Source organism: Loxodonta africana, chromosome 7 (genome assembly GCF_030014295.1).
Source record: "Loxodonta africana isolate mLoxAfr1 chromosome 7, mLoxAfr1.hap2, whole genome shotgun sequence".
NCBI lineage: Eukaryota > Metazoa > Chordata > Mammalia > Proboscidea > Elephantidae > Loxodonta > Loxodonta africana.
The window spans coordinates 1,604,689-1,629,689 of NC_087348.1; the positions used below are offsets into that span (position 1 = coordinate 1,604,689).

General features: G+C 54.6%; 1 protein-coding gene across 3 annotated transcripts in view; it reads right to left on the reverse strand.

Annotated features, from left to right (window-relative positions):
• Window positions 1–2,311: 2,311 nt before the first annotated feature.
• MOB2 (MOB kinase activator 2) overlaps window positions 2,312–25,001 on the reverse strand; it is a 59,610-nt gene continuing 36,920 nt past the window's right edge. The window contains exons 1-5 of one of the 3 annotated variants that reach the window (XM_064287560.1): window positions 14,622–24,544; window positions 6,761–6,921; window positions 5,424–5,517; window positions 4,129–4,253; window positions 2,312–3,381 (exon numbers count right to left, since the gene is read on the reverse strand). In XM_064287560.1, the coding sequence (XP_064143630.1) occupies window positions 3,068–3,381; window positions 4,129–4,253; window positions 5,424–5,517; window positions 6,761–6,921; window positions 14,622–14,833 (906 nt within the window). In that variant the 5' untranslated portion in view covers window positions 14,834–24,544 and the 3' untranslated portion in view covers window positions 2,312–3,067. Of the gene's footprint in view, window positions 3,382–4,128; window positions 4,254–5,423; window positions 5,518–6,760; window positions 6,961–14,621; window positions 24,545–25,001 lie in introns of those variants that run through there. The other 2 variants (XM_010601667.3, XM_010601666.3) reach the window with 2 other exon arrangements.

Consider the following 25,001-nt stretch of genomic DNA (forward strand, 5'->3'; position numbering starts at 1 on the left):
CACCACAGCCACCTCCATCTACAGGCTGGGAGACTGAAGCAGAGGCAGGAAGGCTTCAAGGCCCCTCAAGTTGGGCTCCCAGGACAGAACTCTGTGGGTCCTGTAGCAAGGGGACAGCCAATTGGTGGAGTGACTGCCATTCAGCATCTACCACTGAATTGCAACTCCCAGTGTCCTGGTACCTTAACTCCCCACCCACTGGCCAGCAAGTCTACACAGGGCCCTCAGCCTCTCCCTGTCGGCCACCTGAGTCTCCCAGCCAGTCCACAGGCCCTCAGCCCTCTCCCTGTCGGCCACCTCAGTCTTCCTACCCTAGGCCTCCACTCAGCAGCCCAAACACGTTCCTAAACACATGTCGGACATAGGCTGGGTGCCCAGTCTACTCCCTGCAGGCCCCAGAGCCCAGAGCTCTGAGTTCTGGCCAGAAAGGTCACCCTGCACGCTCCTCTTTCAGTCTCCCCCCCTCCCAACCCCCACCTCCCTAGGCCAGGGCAGGTCCCTAGGCCAGGGCAGGTCCCCGGGCCAGGGCAGGTCCCTACCTTCATCCATGCCCAGCCCCCCAGTGACCGCTTAGTCAAGTTTCCTCACGTGAAGGTTGGTGTCCCTGAAAGGTGGGAAGACACACAGGGGGTCAGCACCTCAGGCAGGGTCCACGGCAAGACCCAGATGACAGAGAGGAGGGGATGACAGGGATTGGGGGGTAACCCGGAAGCAGCTCCAGAGTGGGCCTTGCCTGGAAGAGGCTCAGCCTCCCCAGCCAGCCACAGAGCTCTTGGCTGAAGGGCTTGGGGACTATGCCAACACTAGCCTGGAGCTCACCCTCGTTCGAGAACGCCTGGTGGTGCAGGGCTGTGGAGGGGTTGCATGAAACATCCCCAAGGCCTTACCCTGTGGACAGTTCTGGAGCCCATGCTGGGGAATGGACAGAAAGTAAAGCACTGGGAGGGCCCCCAGCTGGCATGTAGTCAGGCCTGGACCCATACCCTTCCCTGGACACTGTCAGGCAAAGGTCAGGAACAATGAGCTCCGGCCCAGGTGGGGACAGGAGGCGACAGCCAGCTCTGAGGGCAGTGCAGGGCCCAGGGGCCTTCCTGGGGTGGGGGTAGGGGGATAGGGAGTGATATGTATGCCAAGTGCTGAGCACCAGTCAGAGATCACCAGATGACACAGGAGGAACCTTCTGGAGCAGTGCACATCCAGTCACCTGGGCAGCTCCTAAAGCTATTCTTATGCCAGAGATGGAGTCACTGGGCTTAGGACTGATCCCAGCACTGGGACCAATAAAGCCCCCACTGACCCCTCTACAGTTGGGGTGGAGCCTCTGGAGGAGGGAGGTGGGGGAGGGAGATGGGAGACGGCGTAGACCTTGGGAGGTGGGCAGGGCCAGGCGGCACACCGGGTTGTGTGGGGCACCCCCGAGGGTGTCGGGCAGGGTGGGCAGGTCAGAGGCTTGTCCACAAGACCTCTCCAGGTGGGTGTGCTGGAGGCTGCTGGAAAGGCCAGGGATGGGGAGCCAGAGGCCCCTGAGAAAGGCTGGGAAGGGTCGGGTCCTGGGTGGTGGGAGAGAAGGGCCTGCCATTTCCACTGGGCCACTGGGAAAGTGGGAGGAGCCGGGGAAGGCTCTGCGGGCACATCTGGGAGGGCCGTGTCTCAGGAGCTTCGAGGAGACCGCGAAGGCATCAGGGCACATAGCCCTGGGATGAGAGGGCAGGAGATACAGGATCCAGGGAGACCCTGGCAAGGGTGGGCATGAGCCGAGGGCACTAGAGGCAGAGAGCAGGGTACAGTTGCACAGGGGAGAGTCGGCATCACAAAATCCATGACTGGAACCAGCAGCAGCAGTCCTATGAGGGTGACTGCGGTCTCATGGCCCCAGGAGCAGAGCAGCCGTGCCGGCTGGCTGCAACTGCAGATAGAGCCCCCCAGAGAGAGCACCCCAGTGAGGCAGCACCAAGGGAGGGGCTGGGAAGCCTGGCCCACAGTGCTGAAGCCTCCTGTGACGTGACCCCAGGCATGACCTCCATAGCTGCCTGCTGTTGCCAGCCCCTCAAAAAGAAGGGGTGCTCTCTCTCTGCTGATGGTGCCTGCCCTACTCTACTACCACACCGGCTTGGCCTCGCACATCATGGCTGTGCAAAGGAAGCACCTACTCTGGCCCCAGTGGGTGCTCAAGGAGCCCTGTGGGACTAGGGGCAGATGGCGGCTGCAGAGGGGAGTCCTTGGCTGGACCCAACCTGGGGAGCCCTTCAGAGGCCCCATCCTCCCTCGGCATGGCCCGCCCAAGACACCAAGACACATACTGAGGCTCCTGCCTGAGAGAATGTGTTTTATTTGACTCGACAGACAAACTAAGAAGCGGAGGCTCTGCGCGACAGCAGTGGCGGCAGCGTCTCCTCTATGGGCTGCTCAGCCCTCCCGCGTGGCCCACCCGGGAAGCGGCAGCTCCTGACCCCACTGGTCTCAGGACTCCTCCCTGGGCATCTGGGAAGCAGGAAAGGGGACAGAAGCGACAGCTGGGACCCCTATGGGGTCACTTGGGGCCTTGTTCCACCTCCACTTGCCCCACCCACTCTGGGCCACCAACAGCCACCATCCAGGCGGGGCAGGAAGGGGGGGAATCTCTCTGTAAAAATAAGCCCCACCCCCAAAACCAAACCAAACCCAGAGTCTACAAAGGAAGCCTTTCAAGGGGGGAGGGTCGTTTCCTGTGTCTGTATTTCTTTAAAAATGGCAGAGCTGCCAGGGAGGGGGGCTGCACGGAAGACCAAAGAAGGGACCCCACAGGAGGGACCCCAACACCAGTCCAGAAACGCGTGCTGAGCGAGCGTGCACTCACACGTGGGTCCCTGCACACGTGATGCCATCGTCCACCAGGCGCCGAAGAGGGACAGCAGGTTCCACCACGCACCCAGCAGCATCTGCTCATCCCGCCCGGCACGCCTGGGCACCCTCGAGTCCAGGGCGGCTTGGCGTGCCCAGCCCTGTGCACACGCACACGCAGACGCACACGAGGCCCTGCGACGCCGCTCCTTCCTCCCCCGTGTGCGTGTCCATCCCGCCCTCGGGCTCATCTCTCCTTCACGTGGTTCTGTGCTCCGCCAGCCCCGCCCCCGCTGGCCCCATTGCCGCCGCCCCCACCGGCACAGGCACTGCTGCACAGGACACCCGTGAGGTCGTCCATGACGGCGGTCTCTTTGGAGTCGACCAGGTTGAACTCCCGGACGAAGAGGATGAAGTGGACGTAGAGAGTGTTCAAGTGGCCGTGCAGCTCGAGGGCCAGCGTCTCCTTGAAGTGTGACGAGTAGATGTGTGCCAGCACGTGGAACAGGTACCTGCAGACCTTCTTCACCAGCGCCTCGAAGGACGGCGGGAAGTCCCGGCCTGCGGGCCAGAGCGCGTGATGCCGGGGGGGCCTCTGTGACATGCGGTAGGGCCTGCTCGGGGCCCGGCTGCCACAGGGCCAGCCCGAGGGCTGGCCACGTCCTGGCCCCTCTCCCCACTGCAGCCCTCACTGGGTGGCCACCTTGAGGGCCCGCCATGTCCCAGCCTCTATGTCCTCCGCTTCCCACCACCGGGAGGAGTTGGGCACCATCCTGCTGGCTGGTGCACTGAGGCAGCTAGAGCCTCGTCCCATGCACGTAGAGAGAGCCTGATCCCCTCAGGTGACACTTCAGGCTCTCCTGGGCTGGGGCCGGAGAGGATAGGAGGCTGGATGCGTGCTGGCACTCTCCGGCCAGGTCCTGTCCCCATGATGGCTCACCTCCCCTTATGCCCTGCCCAGGTCTGCACACACCCACGGCTGCTCACCAGCCTGAGGCCTCTCTGTGCAAGGGTGGCCTGTTAGGCCACCACCCCAAGTTAGGGTGGGTGGGCACATACCCCAGGCCAGGCTGACTTGGAGTTCCCATGGGGCCAGACTGCCTTTTGGGGGGTGTCCAATCCACTCTGCCACTCAGGACAGGCACGGCCAGGGCCACCAGGGTGTGCCCGCCCACCACCCACATCCAGGCTCAGAGCCCTGGCCACCTGCACCCACTGCCAACCAGCTGGCCCATCAGCCCAGTCAGGCCTGCTCTCCTCCGCTGCCTAGCTGCCCAGGGCACAGTGCCCACTGCTGGGGGGACATACCATACTTGGTGGGGAAGACGTCCTCATCCGTGACCAGCTTCTGAACAGAGCTCATGACAAAGTCCACGTACTGTGGGGCCGTGCACTTGACCTTCTTGCCCCGCTCATCGTACCAGTAGTACTGTCTGTGGAGGCGGGAACATGCTGTCATCGAGGACACCAGGGGGCCCGTAGAGAGGGCAGCCACTCACTACCCAGGCACACGCCCCCTGGCAGCCCCCACTTCCAGCCTATGCGCAGCCTGCTCAGGTAGAAGGTGGGCTCACAGCTTCATGGAGGCCCAGCCCGGGACCTGCGGGGTCCGCCCAGCCCACCCACCACGCCTCAGCAGTCCTGAATCGCAGCACCGGTCATGACGATGTCCAGGAGGCACTACCCGGGACAGAGCATGGCCTGCATGTCTGAAAACACCTGCAGAAAACCCTCGAGTATGCCCCAGGCTGAACGCACACGCTCACAAGGGCACCTTCACCTCCCCCAAGGCGGCAGACCTGAGCTCTGGGCTTTCAGATGTGTGTACACTGGGTTACACTCCAGAGGTGCTGGAGGTGCATCCTCTTGCTGCAATGTCCCCACCCCTCCTGGGGGCAGTGCTGTGACTGTCAGCCTGGCCTCCACCCGCCCCACAGAGGCGGCCACACCTCTGGGGGCCACAGTGCCATTGCACCTGAGACAGCACCCCACCCAGCATCCCTCACTGCCTGGTGGACCCAGGAAAGCCCCTCACCAGCCCCTCCCTTCCTGAGACCTGAGAACTCCTCTCTGCAGGTCTGGAACATGCTCCGCCCCTTGCCCCACTCCACCCCTTACCCCACCCCTCACCCCACCCCTCACTCTGCTCCACCCTTCATCCCACCCCACTACCTACTGCCACCCTGGGCCCAGGGACAAGGGTGTGGCCATGACTGGGAAAGAAGCGCTTGGGTCAGAGGGCCACTGCACAGAGCAGACCAGCCCCCAGGCCACCAAGACCACAGCCCTGTGAAACCAGTAAACCCAGGACGCGGGCAGTCTTGGCCCTCCCACCCCCGTGCCAGTCTTTCTCCCTCTCACATCAAGGGCCGTTGCCAGACTGGAAAAAGAACTCAAACAGAAATGCCTCCCACCCACAGCCAGGCTGCCCTGAGACCCAGCTGGTGTGTCCTTAGGGGCATCCCCAGAGCAGAGCTCCAACAAGGGCCTGGACAGCAGGGCCAGCCCCCACCCACTGAAGCCCTAGGGTGGCCAGCCCTGGACAGCAGGGCCAGCCCCAACCCACCGAGGCCGTAGGGTGGCCAGCACGGGCAGCTACTCACGTGTTGCAGGCAGCCATGGTCTGGCATGTCTCTCCCGTGCAAAACTCCGAGATTGTGCTGTACTGCAGGTTGATGTGATGGAAGAACGTGGTGGCTGGAGGAAAGGGGTCAGCTGTGAGGGCTGCTCGCCACGGCTGTCCACACCCCACGCCCCACAGAGGAGAGGGGACCAGGCGTGAGGACCACCCGCCACAGCTGTCCACACCCCACACCCCGCAGAGGAGAGGGGGCCATCTGTGAGGACCGCTCGCCACAGCTGTCCGCACCCCACAGCCCGCAGAAGAGAGGAGACCAGGCGTGAAGACCACTCACCATGGCTAGCCATGCCCCATGCTCCGCCCAGCTGGGAGGAGGCAGCACAGGAAAGGGTCTCCACCCTCAGGCCCTGGGAACCCGCGCTGTCAGGACCAGACCACTGGCCCCCGGAGGCAGGCTGCCACCAATCACCACCCCAAAGGCCCAGGCAGTGCCCTGGCTGGCTGTCTGTCCAGACAGAGTCCCTTTCCGTGAGAGGATAGGGTCAGATGCCGCTTCCCCCCAGCCTGGACAGGCAGACAGCATCCCTCCCCTCAGCAGGACCCCAGGTACACCACTTACAGGAGGACCGTATCTATCTCATGCAAGTGTTAGGAAAGGCCCCACACCATGCGGGCTGGGCCCCTCAAGTCAAGGACCCTGAACGTACAACCTGAGGCACCTGCAGGGACCCGCTGAGGCATCATGGGTGCAAACAGTGACTCTGGGCCCGGGGCCACGACGCCCACAGCCTTCTCGAGGCTGGCTGTCCTGTGGAACTGCGCCACATGCCCACCCACCTTCCACATGGCCCAGGATGGAGGGGTGGGCAGGTGGTGCTTGGCAACAATCCCGCTCCTACCTGGTTGGCAGGGGAGAAGTGCTGGCCCTCCCGCAGGCAGCATCCAAGCTGTACCATGCCTGACCCCCCCAGCGTGACACCTGGCAGCCATGTGCCCGTCCCGTGCCCCCTCCTTAGCAATGGCATCACCTGCCAGCCCACCAGGGACTGTTGCAGAGTCCCCCGTGTCTGCAGGGACACTGAGCACACTGCTGAGACTGGCCCCCCCAATGTCTGACGCTGGCCACCACATGGGCCAAGTTGGAGCAGGGGGAGGCCTGTCTGCGGTGTCATTTAGAGACGCACGCACCCAGCCATGCACAGGGAAGCCTCTGAGGCATGGAGGGCTTCCAGAGGGAGGAGTGGGTGTCTGCAGGGGGAGGCCACGTTGCTGTCCTCAGCGTCCTTGTCAAGTGCAGCCGCCTGGCTCCCACCTCCTCCCAGGCATGAGTCCCGGCCTCAGCCCCTCAGCCGTACGTACTGTTGCTGGCCAGCCACTCATTGAGGTCGATCTCCCGGGGCAGCATCACCAGCTCCTTGAACTCAAAGTCGGTGATTCTGGACTTGGTGTACTCTGGCTCCAGGTAGATCTTCTTCTCCTCTGGCGCCGGCTTCTTCCCATTCGGCTTGGTTTTGGACTTCCTGCCCAGGAGGGGGGAGAGCAAGGTCACCCACGTGCACCTGAGACGGAGACGCGACCCAGGTCAGCCAGTGGGCGGAGCAGAGAGCGCAGCCTAACCCAGGAGGCCTCTGCAGAGACACCATCTCTGCTGCAGCCCCCCGCCCACACACACAGATGTGGAGGCTCCAGGGGTGGGAACAGGCCTGAGCCAGCACAGTGACCCATCCCCTGAGACAATGCCCACAGGCAGGCGCTGGATGCACAAGGTATCTCCTGGAGATGTGGCGGAGGATGCCCCCTCCCAGGACCCAGTGGGGGCAGGGGTGCCCTGGAGCAGTCTTTGAGGCCTTCCAACAGGAGTGCCAGCCTGCCGAGCCACCCCAGAGGGTGCTGTCATCGGGCACAGCAGGCGCAGTGTACCACATGGCTGTCCCCACGCCATGACAGGAGTACCATCCTGCCGAGGCACCGCAGAGGCTGCTGTCACGGGGCACAGCAGGCGCAGTGTACCACATGGCTGTCCCCACGCCATGACAGGAGTACCAGCCTGCCAAACCAGCCCAGAGGCCACTGTCACAGGGCACAGCAGGCACAATGTACCACACAGCTGTCCCCATGCCATGACAGGAACACCAGCCTGCCGAGCCACCCCAGAGGGTGCTGTCATCGGGCACTGCAGGTGCAATGCACCACGTGGCTGTCCCCACACCATGCCTGTGGTCTCCCACAGGACCGGACCTGCAGTCATCACTTCTGGCCATGTGTCCAGAGGCAGGACCACCCAGAAGGATGCACAGGGACGGGGTATCCCCCCAACTTAGAAGGCCTAAGCTGGAACGTGGTATGTCAGCCAAGGCTGGCAGCAAGGGGCTGCCCGCTGAGAGGGTACGTGTCAGGCAGACCTTGACCCTCCCCATCACTCCCTCAATTGCTGGTCTGATGGGTCAGAAGGCTGACAGCTCTATCCACCCTCCCGAGGGCAGGGCTTCATAGGCCCCCAGCCCGCACACACTAGCCCGCCACAACCACCGCCACCAGGCTTCAGGGTCTGACACAGCCCATGATGACAGTATGCTCATCTGCACAGGGTGGGCTGCTAGGACCTCATCCACCCCCACGCAGCTGCAGTGGCGTTCTGGTCTCCGTTGGACGGTGGAAATCAGGGCTGCTTCTACAGTGACACTGAGCAGTGAGGTGCCAGGGTGGGAGAAGGCCCGCCTGTGATGGGCCCTGTGCTGGAGCACTTGCCCCCAAGAGCCCAGAGCACAGGCGCACCACGCCACCCTGACTCTTCTACCCACTGTTTTCACTAGGTGGCTTTCTCCTCGTGGAAAACAGCTACCTGTTACCCACAGCTACCCGTTACCGATCCTGACTCACAGCAACCCTATAGGACAGAGCAGAACTGCCCCATAGGATCTCCAAGGAGTGCCTGGCGGATTCCAACTGACCACGTTTTGATAAACAGCTGAGTTCTTAACCACTGTGCCACCAGGACTCGGGGAAAACAGCTACTTTTCATAAAGCATGTTATTACTGTTGACATACAGTGTTACCATTTCAAATGGGCTGATACATGTATCCTGTATTTTAAATGTCTTAGTTTTAATACACTAAATATCAACTACTAAAACCCTCACAGACAAATGCTCCTTGGTCCTGAGACCCAAATCTGAGGCCTGCTGTGCCCGGACACAGGGGCCACAGGGTCTAGGGCTGCTGACACTGGAAGAGGTCACCCCAGTGCCAGGAGCGAAGCCAGGAGTATGTGAAGGTGTGAAGCCAGACGTGCTTGGGGCCTAGGGACAGCGTCTGCCGGGGCTGCTGGACAGCAAGTGCAGCCGGGCAGGGGGCTTAGGGTACCAGCTGTGGCCACTGCTCAGCACCCTCCACTCCTAGACCTGGTCTCCTGCTGCCCCAGGGAGGGCGATTTGAATGCAATGAGAGGGGCCCCTCAGCCTTGAGCCCCATTCCTCCCTGTGTGGTTGAGTCACGGGTCCTCACAGCCCATTCCCTCCTTGCATGCCTGCTCTGGGGAACCACCACCCTCCCTGACTCAGTTTCCCCACTGGCCACAGTAGGCTGGAGATACCTGCCTAATCTCCTCCCCTCAAAGCAAAGCCTCTGGCCTCTTGCAGCTACAGTCTCAAGAGGGGCCCCAGGGGGACAGAGAGGTGAGCAGACATCTGAGGCCCCCCTGCCCCTCCCGCCACAACTCACCTGCTGCAGGAGCCCCACCCCACAGGCCCAGCCCCACCCTGAAAGCAGCAGATGCCCAGGGTCCAGCAGGTGCTGGGGGCCCAGTGCCACCGCCTCTGCAGGACCCACCTAGGCAGGTCGTGAGGGCTGTGAGGCCAGGCCTGTGGGAGCCTGCTCCCTCCCAGACCCTGAACGCCGCCAGGCTGGGGGCAGCCAGACTCCGGGCAGGGGACGAGTGGGCGAGAGGTCTTTGCAGGGCCCGATCTTGTGTTTCTTTCTTTCCTCTGTTTTGAAAAGTTGGTAATGGTTTATTTAAGAGAAAGGGGAAGGAAAAACGTTCCCTGAATGCCAGGGAGATTCTTCCCTGCGGATTCTCCCAGCAAGCTTGGCCTTAAAAGGCGACGGACGTGCACTCAGACGTTGGTTGCCACTGGGAGTGCCTGGGCCAGGCAGGCTTTGCGTCCTGGGGATGGGGGCAAGGACAGAGTCCCAACCTAGGCCCTGGGACACAGGCACTGGGCACCCTCCAGAGACGGGGTACTTCAGAGGCCCAGGGTAGACTCAAGCCCGCTAGGAGGGGTCCTTGCCACCATCTGGGGAGAGGCCTGGTGGACAGGGCTTCCACTGCCCCAGCTCTTGGTGGCACAGTGAGCACTCACCCGGACAGCTGTGGCAGAAGGTAAGAGAACCCTGCCGGGACTCGTTCCACATCACGACACCTCACACAGATGCCCTGGACATCACCACTGCTGGTCTTGCCCCCTCACGTGACCGCAGGTGGCACGCGCCATGACTGGGAGGCTGACCAGCCTCCGGCCATCAGCCACTCTGAACCTTGCCCCCACCCAGCACTGAGGCTCTGAGGCAAAGACAGAGCCTCCTGGTCACAAAGGGCCTGTCCAGAGGGCAAAAGACGACAGCTTGTGTACACCAAGGAGCACACAGCCGCTGCCTCCCCATGCCGGGTCTGTCCTGCCGTTAACACAACTGGCAATAAAGGGGCCAACAGGTGCCCCTCTGTCCCCTACCCCATAACAGGCAGGGGAGAGCCCAGACAGCAAGGCTGCTGCAGAGGAAGTGCCTACAGCATCCTTTCTAGGGGCAGAGCCCAGGCTCCAGCCTCTCCACCTTGGTGGAAAACGGGGCCCCATGCCAGTTGCCTATGACGAGGGCTGCATACACAGGCAAACACGTCTCTTGCGGGGGAGGGGTGTCTCAGTGGGCTTGGTGTGGACGACAGCCACTTCTGCCCACGTTCCCCACTCGCCTGTCCTCTGCCCACAACCCACAGCCCTTGCTCCAGCCCAGGCAGATGCCAGTTACCCTGCCCAGCCCAGGCCCTCACGCCTGCTGTCCAACGTGGTCTCTGGCAGAGGAGTAGGTGTGAGCAGGATTGGGGCACACCAGGGAGGCCGACCCACACAGGAACAAGACCATTTTAGGTGTCACTCACAGCCCAGGAGAGAGTCAGGAGGGGTGAGGGGAGCCGAGAAGGGGGGCTGTTTACACCACGACCAGAAACAAAGACAGGAGCCGCGGGAAGGAGCCTGGGCCCACTGCCCTCACAAAGCTCTGCTCCCTGAGACTGTCCCCTCGTAGGTCCCAGAGCAGAGAGACGGGAAGAGCAGACAGGCCTGGGCCCCACCTGGCTCTAGGATGCTGGAACCATCCCTGCCCACTGCTCCCCCACATGTAGGGAAGCACCTGCAGCATGGCCCCCACCGACTGGCACAGCCTATCCAGGGCCACTCTGCCCCCGTGAGGGCATGGCAAGAGGCTGAGGCAGAAGGCTGGGAAACTCACCCACCCCAGGTCCCGCCACTCTCAGCCCTGGCATAAGGTCTGTGGAGTGGAGGAAGCCTCTGGTTAAAGGAGTGCTCCCCCTCTGTGCAGCGGTCACCCTGGCCAAGCGGGCTGGCTACTTGGCCCTCAAGGCTGGTGCCCCTGCCTCTGCCTGCACCTGGGTACCCCCATGCCTGCTCGCCCCCAGCCCTGCCTATGCTCAGGCACTGCCCCCCGCCCGCTCCCTACCCCCATCCCCTGCTGCCATAAAAGGGGCAGGGAGGAGCTTGGGCAAGTGCTGGGAGTCCAAAAAAGCCCTGAAAGCAAAGAAAACACAACTGAATGTTAAGCACTGATGCGACAGCATTTAACTCCATCACCATCGTCGTCAAGAAAGTAACTCGGTGGACCCCACTGCACAGCCCCAGGCAGCTGTCCCTCCCCAGGCACGGAAACCCCCGCTTGCCCAGTGCACAATCGCTCTGCAAGCCCACCGTGCCCGCTCTCTGGCTTCTGTGCCCGTGACCCCCACTCTTAAAGTAGGCTGAGCTCCCACGATGCCAACAGTGTGGAGCATGGGGAACGAGGAGAGCCCGAGAGACGAATGCTGGGACCACACCTGGCCCACAGAAGGGTTTTGGAAAATCAACTGAGAGCCTGGAGGGGGAGGGGCTGCTGCCACCCCCCTGCCCCCACCGGCCCAGACTGACCCGCTGCCATGGATTACATTGTGTCTTCCCAAAATATGTGTCAACTTGGCTAGGCCATGATTCCCACTATTGTGTGACGGTCCACCATTTTGTCATCCGATGTGATTTCCCTATGTGTTGTAAATCCTACCTCTAAGATGTTAATAAGGTAGGATTAGAAGCAGTTATGCTAATGAGGCAAGACTCAATGTACAAGATTAGGTTGTGTCTTAAGCCAATCTCTTTGGAGATATAAAAGAGAGAAGACAGCAGAGAGACAGGGGGGACCTCATGCCACCAAGAAAGCAGTGCCTGGAGTAGAGTTTGTCCTTTGGACCCAGGGCTCCTGCGCTGAGAAGCTCCTAGACCAGGGGAAGATGGATGACAAGGACCTTCCTCCAGAGCCAACAGAAAAAACCTTCCCCTGGAGCTGGCATCCTAAATTCGGACTTCCAGCCTACCAGGCTGTGAGGAAATAAACTTCTGTTGACGCCATCCAATTGTGGTATTTGTTACCGCAGCACTAGATAGCTAAGACACCTGCCATCCTGCCGAGGCTCGGGTTGGGATGCTCCCGGAGGTGGTGTGGCCCCCACCACACCCACACCCCTGATTCAGCAGATCAGGGTGGGGCCTGAAAAATGATTTCTAGCAAATTCCAGGCGCTGCTGCTGTTGGTCTTGGCCACTCTGAGAACTCAGCTAGTCGGCGTCTGTGCTGTCCTACCTGGGCCTGGCCACCTTGCACCCCCTTCCTACCTCAAAGACACGGAAGCCAGGAGTGGGGAGCACCCAGGAACCCAGCCCATGCCCCCCAGCACTGCCCACACCTGGGCCCAGGCTTCAAGCAGCAAATAGCAGCTTCAGACAGGGGCACACACAGTGTTTCTCTCCCTGTGTGACCCTGTCTGGGTCAGCATCCCCAAACAAAGCATGCTTTCATCAGCTCTTGTGTCTTCTACAAAATAAGAGAGCGTTGAAATGGAAAAAGCCAGGGCAGGAGGGGACAGTTACACAGACACCTCAGAGCCGACGTCACCATGGTCCAAGGGTGTGAGGCTGCAGGGCCGAGAACTCCCACTGCACGCTGCCATCACTCAGAGCAGTTTTTACTTTCACAATGCAACCTGTTAATGATCTCACTTTCACACTTGCCTAACACATCCCCTCCTCCAGGAAGCCTTCCCAGATCCCTAACAAAACCAGCATTCAGCTCTTTCCCACCGTGTATATACGTTCATACATGCACACATACACACAGCAGGGTGCACACGCCATGTACACATGTGCACAGAGTGCCTGCACACTTACATGCATGCACACACACACTTGTGTGTGCACACACTGTCGAAGGCAGTCCTGGGTGCTGATCTGAACCAACAACCTGGCAGAGCGTGGCACTGCCAACTTTCCCACAGGTTTTCAAAATCTTACATCCAAACATGAAAAGGGGTGATGTTGGCAAGCTCACCAGCCAGCCCCCAGAAACCCTCCCATGGACTGCATGGAATGACCGGTGGGGGAGAAAGCGTGTCACAGATGGACCGCACGACAGGGACCCAAAACAGCCAGAGCCCAGAGGTACTCACACATTCCAGAACCTGCAGGGCATCTGAGGATAAGCACAGCCCCGGGGCCTGCCCACAGCCCAGACCCTCACCGGGAGACCACTTGATCTGGCTGCAGTTACAGGCAGCGCTGGGAAAGCAAGAGAGGGTACCTTTCTATGACAAACCTGGGACCTGGGGAAACCGCATGCCAACGTGAGATTACTAAATGAGGGGACACTGAAGCGACACTCCATTGGACGTGTTTGGAGAGGCAACTCTGCAAGCCTTGCGGACTCCAGCGACCATGCTCGCTGACCTCTGTCCTCACGGCCGGAGTGCAGGCAGGGGCCAGCTCCGTTCCGCCAAATGTTGCATCCCAGGTCCCCAGGAACCATGGCCAACCAGGGCTTCCCTGAAGGGACCATGGTACCGCTGCCTCTGAGGGCAAGAACCCACCTCCCTCCTACACTCACACGTGCACACACACTCACAGAGACATACATTCACACACACTCGTGTACACACACATGCACTCACAGATACTCAGACACGTGCACACACACATTCACACTCACACGTGTACACACATGCACTCAAACATACACTCATACAGAGACACACATGCACACACACTAACAGACACATACCCACACACATAGTACCACATACACAGGTGCATACTTGAATGCCTACTCACACAATACTAACACACTAATGTAAACACTCATACCCTCAAGACTCTCACACATGCATACGTATACCCACATACACACCCACGCAATCACAAACTCACTGACACGTGCACACACACTGCACAGTTACACGCTCTCACAAGCTTGCCAACTCTCCAAAGTGAGTTTCTGTGAGTCCCTGTTTTTGTACACAGGGGTCGCAGGAGGGAGGGACCTGGTAGCAGGTGAGAATAAGGGGCAAGGAAACTTCTAGAAAGGGCTTCTCTGCGAGCAGACACTGAGGTGCCCAGCCTGCTTCTCTCAAGGACGCCTGGACCCCTGGAGACAAGCAGCCACTGACCAGTGACAACAGCTGGATACACCTGGTGTTGAAGAGCAGACCAGTGGGCTTGGAGGCGGGGGGCAGGACAGAACCCCATGGTCAAGGGATCAGGTAGCTCCAAAAAGCAGGACAGTCACTCATTCAGGGCTCAGTCTTCAGCTTGTCCCTCTACCCCGCCGCCCCCATGTGTATGAAGCTGCCCACTGAGCAGCTGCCCACAGTCCAGCTCTGGATGAAATCCACGGGCTCTCTGGGAACAGGGAACACGGGGAACGAGATGCCGGCCAGGCTGGGGCACACACAGCTGCCGCCTCCCTATCCTGCCGGAGGTCCACCAGGGCCTGGCACTGCTTAGCCACCAGCTAGCTACTGGGCCTCGGGCAACACAGTCAATGCCCCCAGACTGACTGCCTGGGGAGAGGGACAAGAGCCAAAGGAGCCCTGCCCCACCCCCGCCCCTCCAACTCGCAGGTCAGGGGGCTGGTACCTGAGAACTTTGCCGACGGCCCGGAGGACCATTTTGCAGCTGAGTCCTGTTTTGGGGGCAGGGCTGTACAGACCTCGGTCTGCAGGCAGAGTCCCGTGGTCGCCAAGCATGGTCAGGAGACTGTGGGGCTGGGAGTGGGGGACGGGACACTGGAGCCAGTCGCTCTGGCTCCCCCCCTGCGGAGCTGACAAGTGGCCCCAGTGCTGGGCCATCCCCTCCCTCTGCCCCCAGCCAATGAGGACATGGCAGAGGGAGGGGCTCTGGCTGAGGGCACACGGACAGCTGTGCCTTCCTCAGCAGGAGGCAGGGCTGGGCTGTTGAAATAAGGGCGTGTCCCAGCCAGCCTTTCAGGCCAGGTGGGTGGGAGGATAGAGCTGGCTGCAAGCCCTAGCCAGCCAGCACCGGGAGGGTGCTGGCTGAGCCCACCAAGGCCCTCTGAGCACAGCAGCCCCTGATGCAGGCTCCAGCGAGGACAGGGAAGCTCTGTGAAGAGGACAGGCTGGTGGGTGAGGAGATGGATGCACTGCTCAAGGCAGGCCCCGGGGAAACCGGCGACTATGTCTGCACTCAGTCCCTCAGCCTTTCTTCAGGGCCTGCACCTCCCAGAGTTCACACCCACCACAAAGTCCATCGCGGTTCCAGGGGGCCCAGCCATGCCGATGGTGAAGTGACAATGCACTCAAGTCTGTGTGAGGCTCTTGTGCAAGCCCAGGACACCGGCTCTCGAGGGTGGCAGGGGGTCTTCTCTGCAGCTGAGCGCACAGGAGCAGGAAGCACCGACAGTCAGGACAGTGCCCCTCATCCTGCCCAGCTCTGACCCCACTGTTTGCAGGAGCTGTTGACCTGGGGTGAGCTCCCCTATGTGCCAGTCACCATCGGACACCACTGGACCAGGCGCCTCATGCATCTATGTCGTGGGGGTGTGCCTGCTGCCCCTGTTGATGCTGCAGGCATAGAACCCAGATCCCGGCAGCACGGTGGGCAAGAATGACCAGCAGAGAAGTGAGAGGGGGTGGGGAGGGGGCGACAAAACACCCCAAGTGCTCTGCTCATCCCCCACAGCAGGGTGTCCATCTTACAGGTGCACACACGCAGAGCAAGCAGTCACAGGAGACAGACAATGGGCCTGACTTCCAAGTAGGTGCTTCCCAGGACACCTTTTCACACCCCACGACATTCAATACGTGATCTCTGAAGTCAGAGGAACCCATCCAGGCTTGGAAAGGGCTCTGGGCCCAGACAAGGTGCTAACCGCTGGCCAGAAGGGATGCAGGTATCGGGAAGGTGGTGTCCACCCTGGAGCTTCCTGTCCTGAGGGCCTGGCCTGGGTGGACACGTGTGTGGCCACCAGCCGGCAGAGACCAGTGGGTAAGATAGGTTGGGTAAGCCAGGATGGGGCTGCAGCCTAGCACTTCTGACAAGAGCACACCCACCCCGGGTGGCTCTGCTCAGCCCTCCCACCACACAGGTGCCAAGAGACTCAGGCAGGAGTCAACGGCCTTGGGTGCGAACAGGTGGAGAGCCGACCTGCCAGGTGCTCCACAACACACAGGCGTGGGCAGGGCTGTGGGGCCCACAGAGCAGCCATCTAAGATCAGGGCCTCCATCCTGTCTATGCAAGCACGCCGAGGGAACAAGGAAGGTAGCGAGGCCTCCTTCATCACTGAGTTACGTTTACAGAAAATGATTTCTCACGCTAAAATAAGGCCCTACCAACACAGCCACTGAGCACTATTCTTAGAATACTCTGCAGCTAAAACAGCACCAGGCACTGTGCCCTGAGACACGGCAAGCCCTGCCCCGCTCTTCTGACAGCAGCACAGATCTCGGGACCCACCCAGCACACCACGTCACATCTAGTTGGATCTCGGGACCCACCCAGCACACCACGTCACATCTAGTCAGATCTCGGGACCCACCCAGCACACCACGTCACATCTAGTCGGATCTCGGGACCCACCCAGCACACCACGTCACATCTAGTCGGATCTCGGGACCCACCCAGCACACCACGTCACATCTAGTTGTCGTGTCTCCTTCGGCTCCTCTGGGCTCGGATGGCTGCTTGAATTCTCCTTGTTTTTGATGCTCCTGACTGTGCTGAGAAGGGGTCAGGTATCTTGCAGACTCTGCCTGCAGTAGGGTTGGTCTGAACCTTTTCTCACGGTTAGACTGAAGTTACGGGTGTGCTGGAGGATGACCCCAGAGGTAAATGTCCTCTCATCACATGTGAAGGGCACAGGCCAACCACATAACCTCACTGTGGGTGCTCACCTTGATCACCTGGCTGAGGGAGTGTCTGCCAGGCTTCTCCACCATAAAGTTACCCCCACCCTTATCCACTGGCCTCTTTGGAAGTCACTCTGTGCAGCCCAGACTCGAGGACTGAGGACTTGCCCTCCCCCTCCTTAGGGTGGATTATCCATATAAATGACCTGGGATCCTTCTGCAGGGGAGATTTGTCTCTTCTCCCTTGAGTATTTATTTATTCAAACATTTGTTTATGTCAGTATGGGTTCTCAGACATTCATTTTATACTTTGGGTTATAACCCAGTACTACATCATGTATTTTGTTAATCAAATTGTCCCAGTTTTGGCCACTGGGGGCTCTTTCAACTGGCTCCTGTGTCCCTTTGACATATCCCATCATTGTGGGGTTTGTTTGGGGGTTTTATGTCTGTCTGCTGTTTGTCTGTCTGTCTTTCGCTGTCTCTTTCTTTGCACTTTCTTGCATTCTCACATTTCACGAGGTTCCAGGCTCCTCTTGTGAGTTTCCTGCCCCAGCCCCCAGTACAGCTATTTCTTCAAGGTGCCCTGGTTCCTTTACTGGAGAACAGTGCAGAGATCAAGACCTGGGCGCTGGGTGTGCTCGTTGCCACTGGAGTGTCACTGCTTCTAGGTCCTCTCAGCTGACAGGGCAAGGTGATACGTGTGTACACTAACCCCATGATATACACGTATTTATAAATTTTCCATATGTAATCGTCTGTATCGATATCAGGCTAGTGTCTCACTGCCACATAGATGGTTCCAGTCTCCTCCCCCAGCTTATCCGTAAACTCCCATGCCAACAGTCAGAAGCATGGAGGGGCCACCTATCTTTTCATCGCTTTGTGAAAACAACCGAGGTACTCCAGAGCTGCGAAGTCAGCACAGTGATCCCCAACCAGCATCCCTCCAAAGGGTGCAGGGAAACTCACTTCACTTGAGAGCAAGCATGGCGGAATCCCTTAAGGAGTTACTACAAGAGAAGAGAAGAAAGAGAACACTCCAGTGACAACAACTCCAGAAAGACACGTGCATAAAAGAGGTGAAAACCAACCTGATAAAGAAGAATTAAAAAATCTCAGGAATAAAGTGATTTAAGAAAAGCTTTGAATAGAGAGGCAAAAGAACACAAAATGGAATAAGATATAACAGATAAACTGTTATTGAAACGAAGTCTGGACTCGAAGGAGCACAACAAGCTCAGTGGAGAAACAGACGTGACAAAGGAGGAACTTTCTTTGGTAAAAACGGAACAAAGAGATTTCCACTTCAGCTCACGACAGAACCACCATCTACACCTATGAACTGGCCAAAAGGCTTGAGCAACTGCTCTCAGACGCTGGGCGGGACCTAAGGGGGGCGTATGAGCGATCAGCACTGCCCTGGCCTTCCAGACCGCGGTGCCGGATGGGGAGATGCACCCAGAGCACCGTGGTCTTCCTAAGCAGAGGAAGCCAAAGTGGACGCCCAGGGCTGCTGACTGCAGAAGCGTGCAGGCAAGGTACCCAAAAGGATGGAGCTGCACAGAAAAAAAAACCTGCAACACGACCATGGATTCACTCATGCCGGCCACCGAGCTGAGCATGTGCAGAGTGAATTGCCACACAACCTGGCAAAGAGGAGCTACACAGGAGCCGCGAGCTGAAGGGAAATTCTGGAGGCTACGTAAGACAAGAGGACATGGGCACTCCAACTGTCAGGGCGGAGAGCCGTGGGACATTCAGGAACACTCCACAAAAGCCATGCCGGGGGAGTAGGGCTACTGCAGCCCCAGAGCTAGGGTTTCCCTAGACCTGCCCCACTAAAGCTTAAACCAACCCACCGAACCAACAGTAAATCCACCTTCTGCCAGAACGAACAGTGCTCTTTAAAGGAGGACAACAACACTGAGAATTTCAACAACATGGTCTCCACAGTATCTGGCATACCAAAAAAAAAAAAAACAAGCTTGATGTGTGAAGAAGCAGAAAAATGTAACCCATAACCCACAAAACTCTAAGAGTCAACAGAAACAGACCCAGAGATGACAGAGATGCTGGAAGTGACTGTCAAGGACTTTAAAACAACTGCTATAAATATATGAAAGGATTTCCAGGAAAAGATGGCCACAATGAGCAACAAGATTAGTACCCTCAAAAAAGACATGGAAACTACAAAAAAGAACAGAAAATTCTAGAACTTAAAAAATACAGTATCTGAAATGAAAGTTTTATGGGATAGCCTTAACAAAAGATGAAACCAAGCAAAGAAAAGGTGAAAATAAAAACATAACTTATCAAAATTTGTGGGATGCAGGTAAAGCAAAGCTCAGAGAGGGAAATTTATATCTATAAATGTTTATATTGTCAGAGAAGATTTAAAATCAATGAGCTATACTTCCATCTTAAAACGCTAGAAAAAAGGGGTGCATATCAAACCTGAATTAAGTAGAAGGAAGAAAATAAAAAACGGAAATCAATGAAATAGAAATGGGTAAATAATAAAGAAAAATTCATCACAAAGTTAGCTCTGAAAAGGTCAGGAAAATTGACAAATTCCACAGCTAGATTAGACTGATGGGCAGGGAAGACGGAAAGACATAAAATGACCAATATCAGAGATGACAGAGGGGACACAAAACTAAGATCCTACAGACATTGAGAGGATAACACAGGGCTATAACGAAAACTATATGCCAACAGAAAATTTAGATGAGGTAGACAAGTTCTTTGAAAAACACAAGTTACCAAAGCTGACCTTCTTAGAATAAAGAGAAAATATGAATAGCCCCTATCTGCCAATAAACTGAATTTATAATTAAAAACCTTCCTACAAGAAAATGCCACATGCAGGTAGCTTTACAGGTGAATTCTATCAGATACATAAGAACGGGAGCCCTGGTGGCACAGTGGTTAAGAGATTGGCTGCTCACCAAAAGGTGAGCAATTTGAATCCACCAGCTGCTCCTTGGAAACCCTTTGGGGCAGTTCTAGTCTGTCCTATAGGGTTGCTATGAGTCAGAATCGATTCGAAGGCAACTTTTTCTTTTTTTAAATATATAAAAGAAAGATAAAGTACCAACCTTACACATTTCTTTCAGAAAATAGAGAAAGAAGCATTTTCCAACTAATTCCAGGTGGCTAGCAGAGCCCTAATGCCAAAATAAGACAGGGATACTAACTAAAAAGAAAATTTATAGACTAACATCCTTTATGAACATAGATGCAAAAATCCATAACAAAATACTTGCAATTCAAATCTATGTTGTTGTTGCTGTTAGGTGCCGTCAGAGTCGGTTCCCATCACAGCGACCTCATGTACAACAGAAAAAAATACCGCCCAGTCCTGCGTCATCCTCACAATCTCGTTGCTGTATCTGAGGCCATTACTACAGCTACTGTGTCAATCCATCTTGTTGAAGGTCTTCTTTTTTGCTGACCCTATACCTTACCAAACATGAGTCCTTCTCTGGGGACTGGTCCCTTCTGATAACATGTCCAAAGTACGTGATAGAAGTCTTGCCACCATGACTTCCAAGGAGCACTCTGGCTGTACTTCTTCCAAGACAGACTTGTTTATTCTTCTGGCCGTCCACAGTATATTCAATATCCTTCGCCAATACTATAATTCAAAGCCATCAATTCTTCAGTCTTCCTTATTCACTGACCAGCTTTCACATGCATATGAGGTGACTGAACACATCACAGCTTAGGTCAGGCACACCTTAGTCCTCAAAGTGACATCTTTGTTTTTCAGTACTTTAAAGAGGTCTCCAATGCAATAAACCATTGGATTTCTTGACTGTTGTTTCCATGGGCATTGATTGTGGATCCAAGTAAAATGAAATATTTGACAACTTCGACTGTTTCTCCATTTATCATGATGTTGCTTATTGGTCCAGTTGTGAGGATTTTTGATTCATGTTGACGTGTGATCCATACTGAAAGGTTGTATTCCTTGATCTTCATCAGTAAGTGCTTCAGGTTCTCTTTGCTTTCCGCAAGCAACGTTATGTCATCTGCATATTGCAGACTGTTAAGAGTCTTCCTCCAATCCTGATGCCCTGTTCTTCTTCATATAGTCCAGCTTCTCAGCTTATGTGCTCAGCATACGGATTGAATAGGCATGGTGAAAGGATACAACCCTGACGCACACCATTCCTAACTTTAAGCCATGCAGTATCACCTTGTTCTGTCCAAACAACTGCCCCTTGGTCTATGTACAGGTTCTTTATGAGCACAATGAAGTGTTCTGGAATTCCCACTCTTCTCAATGTTATCCATAATTTGTTATGATCCACACGGTCGAATATCTTTGCACAGTCATTAAAACACAGGTAAACATCCTTCTGGTATTCTCTGCTTTCAGTCAAGATCCATCTATCAGCAATGATAACTCTCATTCCATGTCCTCTTCTGAATCTGGCTTGAATTTTTGGCAGTTCCCTATCGATGTACTGCTGCAACCACTTTTGAATAATTTTCATCAAAATTTTACTTGCCTGTGATAATAATGATATGTTCGATAATTTATGCATTCTGTTGGATCACATTTCTTTGGAACGGGCACAAATATGGATCTTTTCCAGTCGGTTGGCCAGGCAGATGTCTTCCAAATCTCCAGGCATAGGCGAGTGAGCACCTCTGGCACTGCATTGGTTTGTTGAAACATCTCAGTTGGGATCCTGTCAATTCCTGGAGCCTTCTTTTTGTGCCAGTGCCTTCAGTGCAGTTTGGACTTCTTCCTTCAATACCATCAATTCTTGATCATACGCTAACTCCTGAAATGGCTGAACATTAATCAATTCTTTTTGGTACAGTGACTCTGTGTATTTCTTCCATCTTCTTTTGATGCTTCCTGCATTGTTCAATATTTTGCCCACAGAATCCTTCAGTATTGCAACTTGAGGTTTGAATTTTTCTTCAGTTCTTTCAGCTTGAGAAATGCCTAGTGTGTTCTTCCCTTTTGGTTTTCTAACTCCCGTTCTTTGCACATTTCATTATAATACTTCGTCTTCTCAAGTAGCTCTTTGAAATCTTCTGTTCAGCTCTTTTACTTCATCATTTCTTCCTTTCATTTTCACTACTTGACATTCAGGAACAACTTTCAGAGTCTCTTCTGACATCCATTTTGGTCTATCCTTTCTTTTTAATGACCTCTTGCTTTCTATATGAATGATGTCCCTGATATCATTCCACAACTTGTCAGGTCTTCAGTCATCAGTGTTCAGTGCAACAAATCTACCCTTGAGATGGTCTCCAAATTCAGATGGGATAAACTTAAGGTCGTATTTTGGTCCTCGTGGACTTGAGCAAATGATGCTCTGTTCTGCAGGTGGCCCCTGGCTTTGTTCTGACGGATGATACTGAGTTTTTCCACTGTCTCTTTCCAGAGCTGTAGCTGATTTGATTCCTGTGTTTTCCATCTGGTGAGGTTCACATGTACAGTTGCTGTTTACATTGCTGAATAAAGACATTTGAAATGAATAAGCAGTTGGTCTTGCAAAATTCTATCATGCATGTAGTTTCTATCACCATGGCCATATCTCCCAAATACAGATCCTTCTTTGTTTCCTACTTTCGCATTCCAATCTCCAGCAATTATCTCTGCATCTTGACTGCACATGTTTGATCAATTTCAGACTGCAGAAGTTGGTGAAAATCTTCAATTTCTTCATCTTTGGCCTTAGTGGTTGGTGTGTAAATTTGAATAATAATCATATTAAATGGTCTTCCTTGTAGGCTTACAGATATTATCCTATCACTGACAGCACCGTACTTCAGGATAGATCTTGAAATGTTCTTTTTGACAATGAATACGACACCGTTTCTCTTCAATTTGTCATTCCCAGCATAGTAGATCATATGATTGTCTGATTCAAACAGCCAATACCAATCCATTTCAACTCACTGATACCTAGGATATTGATCTTTATGCATTCCATTTCATTTTGACAACTTCCAATTTTCCTAGATTCATATTTCCTACATTCCATGTTCCGATTATAGTTTAGAGCTGTTTCTTCTCACTGTGAGTTGTTCCACGTTGGCAAATGAAAGCTTGACTCCATCCATGCCATTAAGGTCTACTCTACTCTGAGGAGACAGCTCTTCCCCAGTCATCTTTTGAGTGCCTTCCAACCTGAGGGGCTCATCTTCCAGCACTATATCAGACAATGTTCCGCTTCTATTCGTAAGGTTTTCACAGGCCAACTGTTTCAGAAGTAGGCTGCCGGGTCCTTCTTCCTAGTCCTAGTCTAGAAGCTCCACTGAAACCTGTCCACCACGGGTGACCCTGCTAGTATATGAAATACTAGCAGTATAGCTTCAAGTTTCACAGCAACACACAAGCTACCATAGTACAACAAACCAACAAACACGTGGTGGCTTATAATAAATAAAAAGGATAATACATCATATCCAGAAGAGGTTCATTCCAGGAATTTAAGCTTAGCTAACATTTGAAAATCAGTCAATGTAATTCACCACATCAACAGAATACAGGGGGAAAAAAATTATATGATCATCTCAATTAGATACAGAAAAAGCACATGGCTAAACTGAATACCGATTTATAATGCAGAGTCTCAAAAAACTAATCCAACACCCATGTATAATATAGAGTCTCAGCAAACTAATCCAACACCCATGTATAATATAGAGTCTCAGAAAACTAATCTGACACCCAAGTATAATATAGTCTCAGAAAACTAATCCAACACCCATGTATAATATAGTCTCAGCAAACTAATTCGACACCCATGTATAATATAAAGTCTCATCAAACTAATTCGGCACCCATGTATAATATAGTCTCAGCAAACTAGGAATAGAAGGGAACATCCTCCACAGATAAAGGGCACCTACAGAAAAATCTGTAACTAACATCAAACACGTAGCTGAAAGACTGAACATTTTCAGCTGAAGATCAAGAACAAGGCAAGAATGTTTATTCTCACTGCTTCTGCTTAGTATTGTACTGGATGTCTTAGCCAGTGCAAATGAGGAAAAAAAAAGACAAGACATAAATATGGAAAAAGAAAAGGCTGCCTTGTTTGACAAACAGCATGACTGTGTGTATACAAAATTCTAAGGAAACTACGAACTGGGGGAAAGGAGTCTTTTCAATAAATGGTGCTGGGAAAAGGAAAAAACAAAATAACAAAACTCAACCCCTATCTCACACCATACACAAATTAATTCAGGATAGATCAGAGAGCTAAACAAGGGCTCACCCTTGTATGTCCTTTCCTGTGGGTGCTGCTGGGGAGCTCTGACGGGCTCCCAGGAGGTGTGAGCTGAAGGTTACCTCCCGTGTTACCTCCACAGACCCTGTGCAAAAGGCATGAAATCCCTCCTTTCCCCACCCAAGAAATGGGGCAGCTGGGAAATGGCAGAGCTAAAACTCAAACTCAGGAGCAACGGCCCTGAGCGCAACCACAGAGACATTCTTCCGAGTCACGTAGGTGGAAACGGCCCACGGTGGACAGACCTCAGTATGAGCAGGGCTGCTAGACATGTTGCACCTGGTGTTCACAAATGCTGACTGAATGCTTCCTATGACGGAGAAGCAAGCCAAGCCAGACGCTTCACCTACCACCCTGCTCAGAGCTTCCAGGGCTCCTGAGGATAGCAACAAGCCCTCAGGAATTTTGTAAATATTTATAAATACATTCTTTACAACATATTTACCTATATTTATCCTAAGCAAACATCACTGTTGTTTTCTCCTTCATCCCCAGAGCTTCTGGCTCTCAACAGGGTGGGTGTCTCTGTGTACACATGAGAACATGCAAGGTGGGGATTGGGATTACAAAGTCAGCCATCTTCCAACTAAATATTAACGCGCTGGAGACCCGACAACATTGGTTTTCCCAACAAAACACAGGAAATGAGAACTTTTCATGTTACGTGTCTATTTTTAAAAAGAAAGTTTACACCGTAACAATTACTGATGGCTGTAATAATTTAAAATTCCAGGAAACTGCTAGGCAAGGGGGATTTAACTATTTAAGATGCCATATTTAAGATACATGTTTTTAAATGGCAATGAGAAACTGGTCTTCAACTTTCTGCACGCCTGCCTCCTGCCTTGGTGACGACACATCGCTACAGGGCACTGCTTGCTCTCCT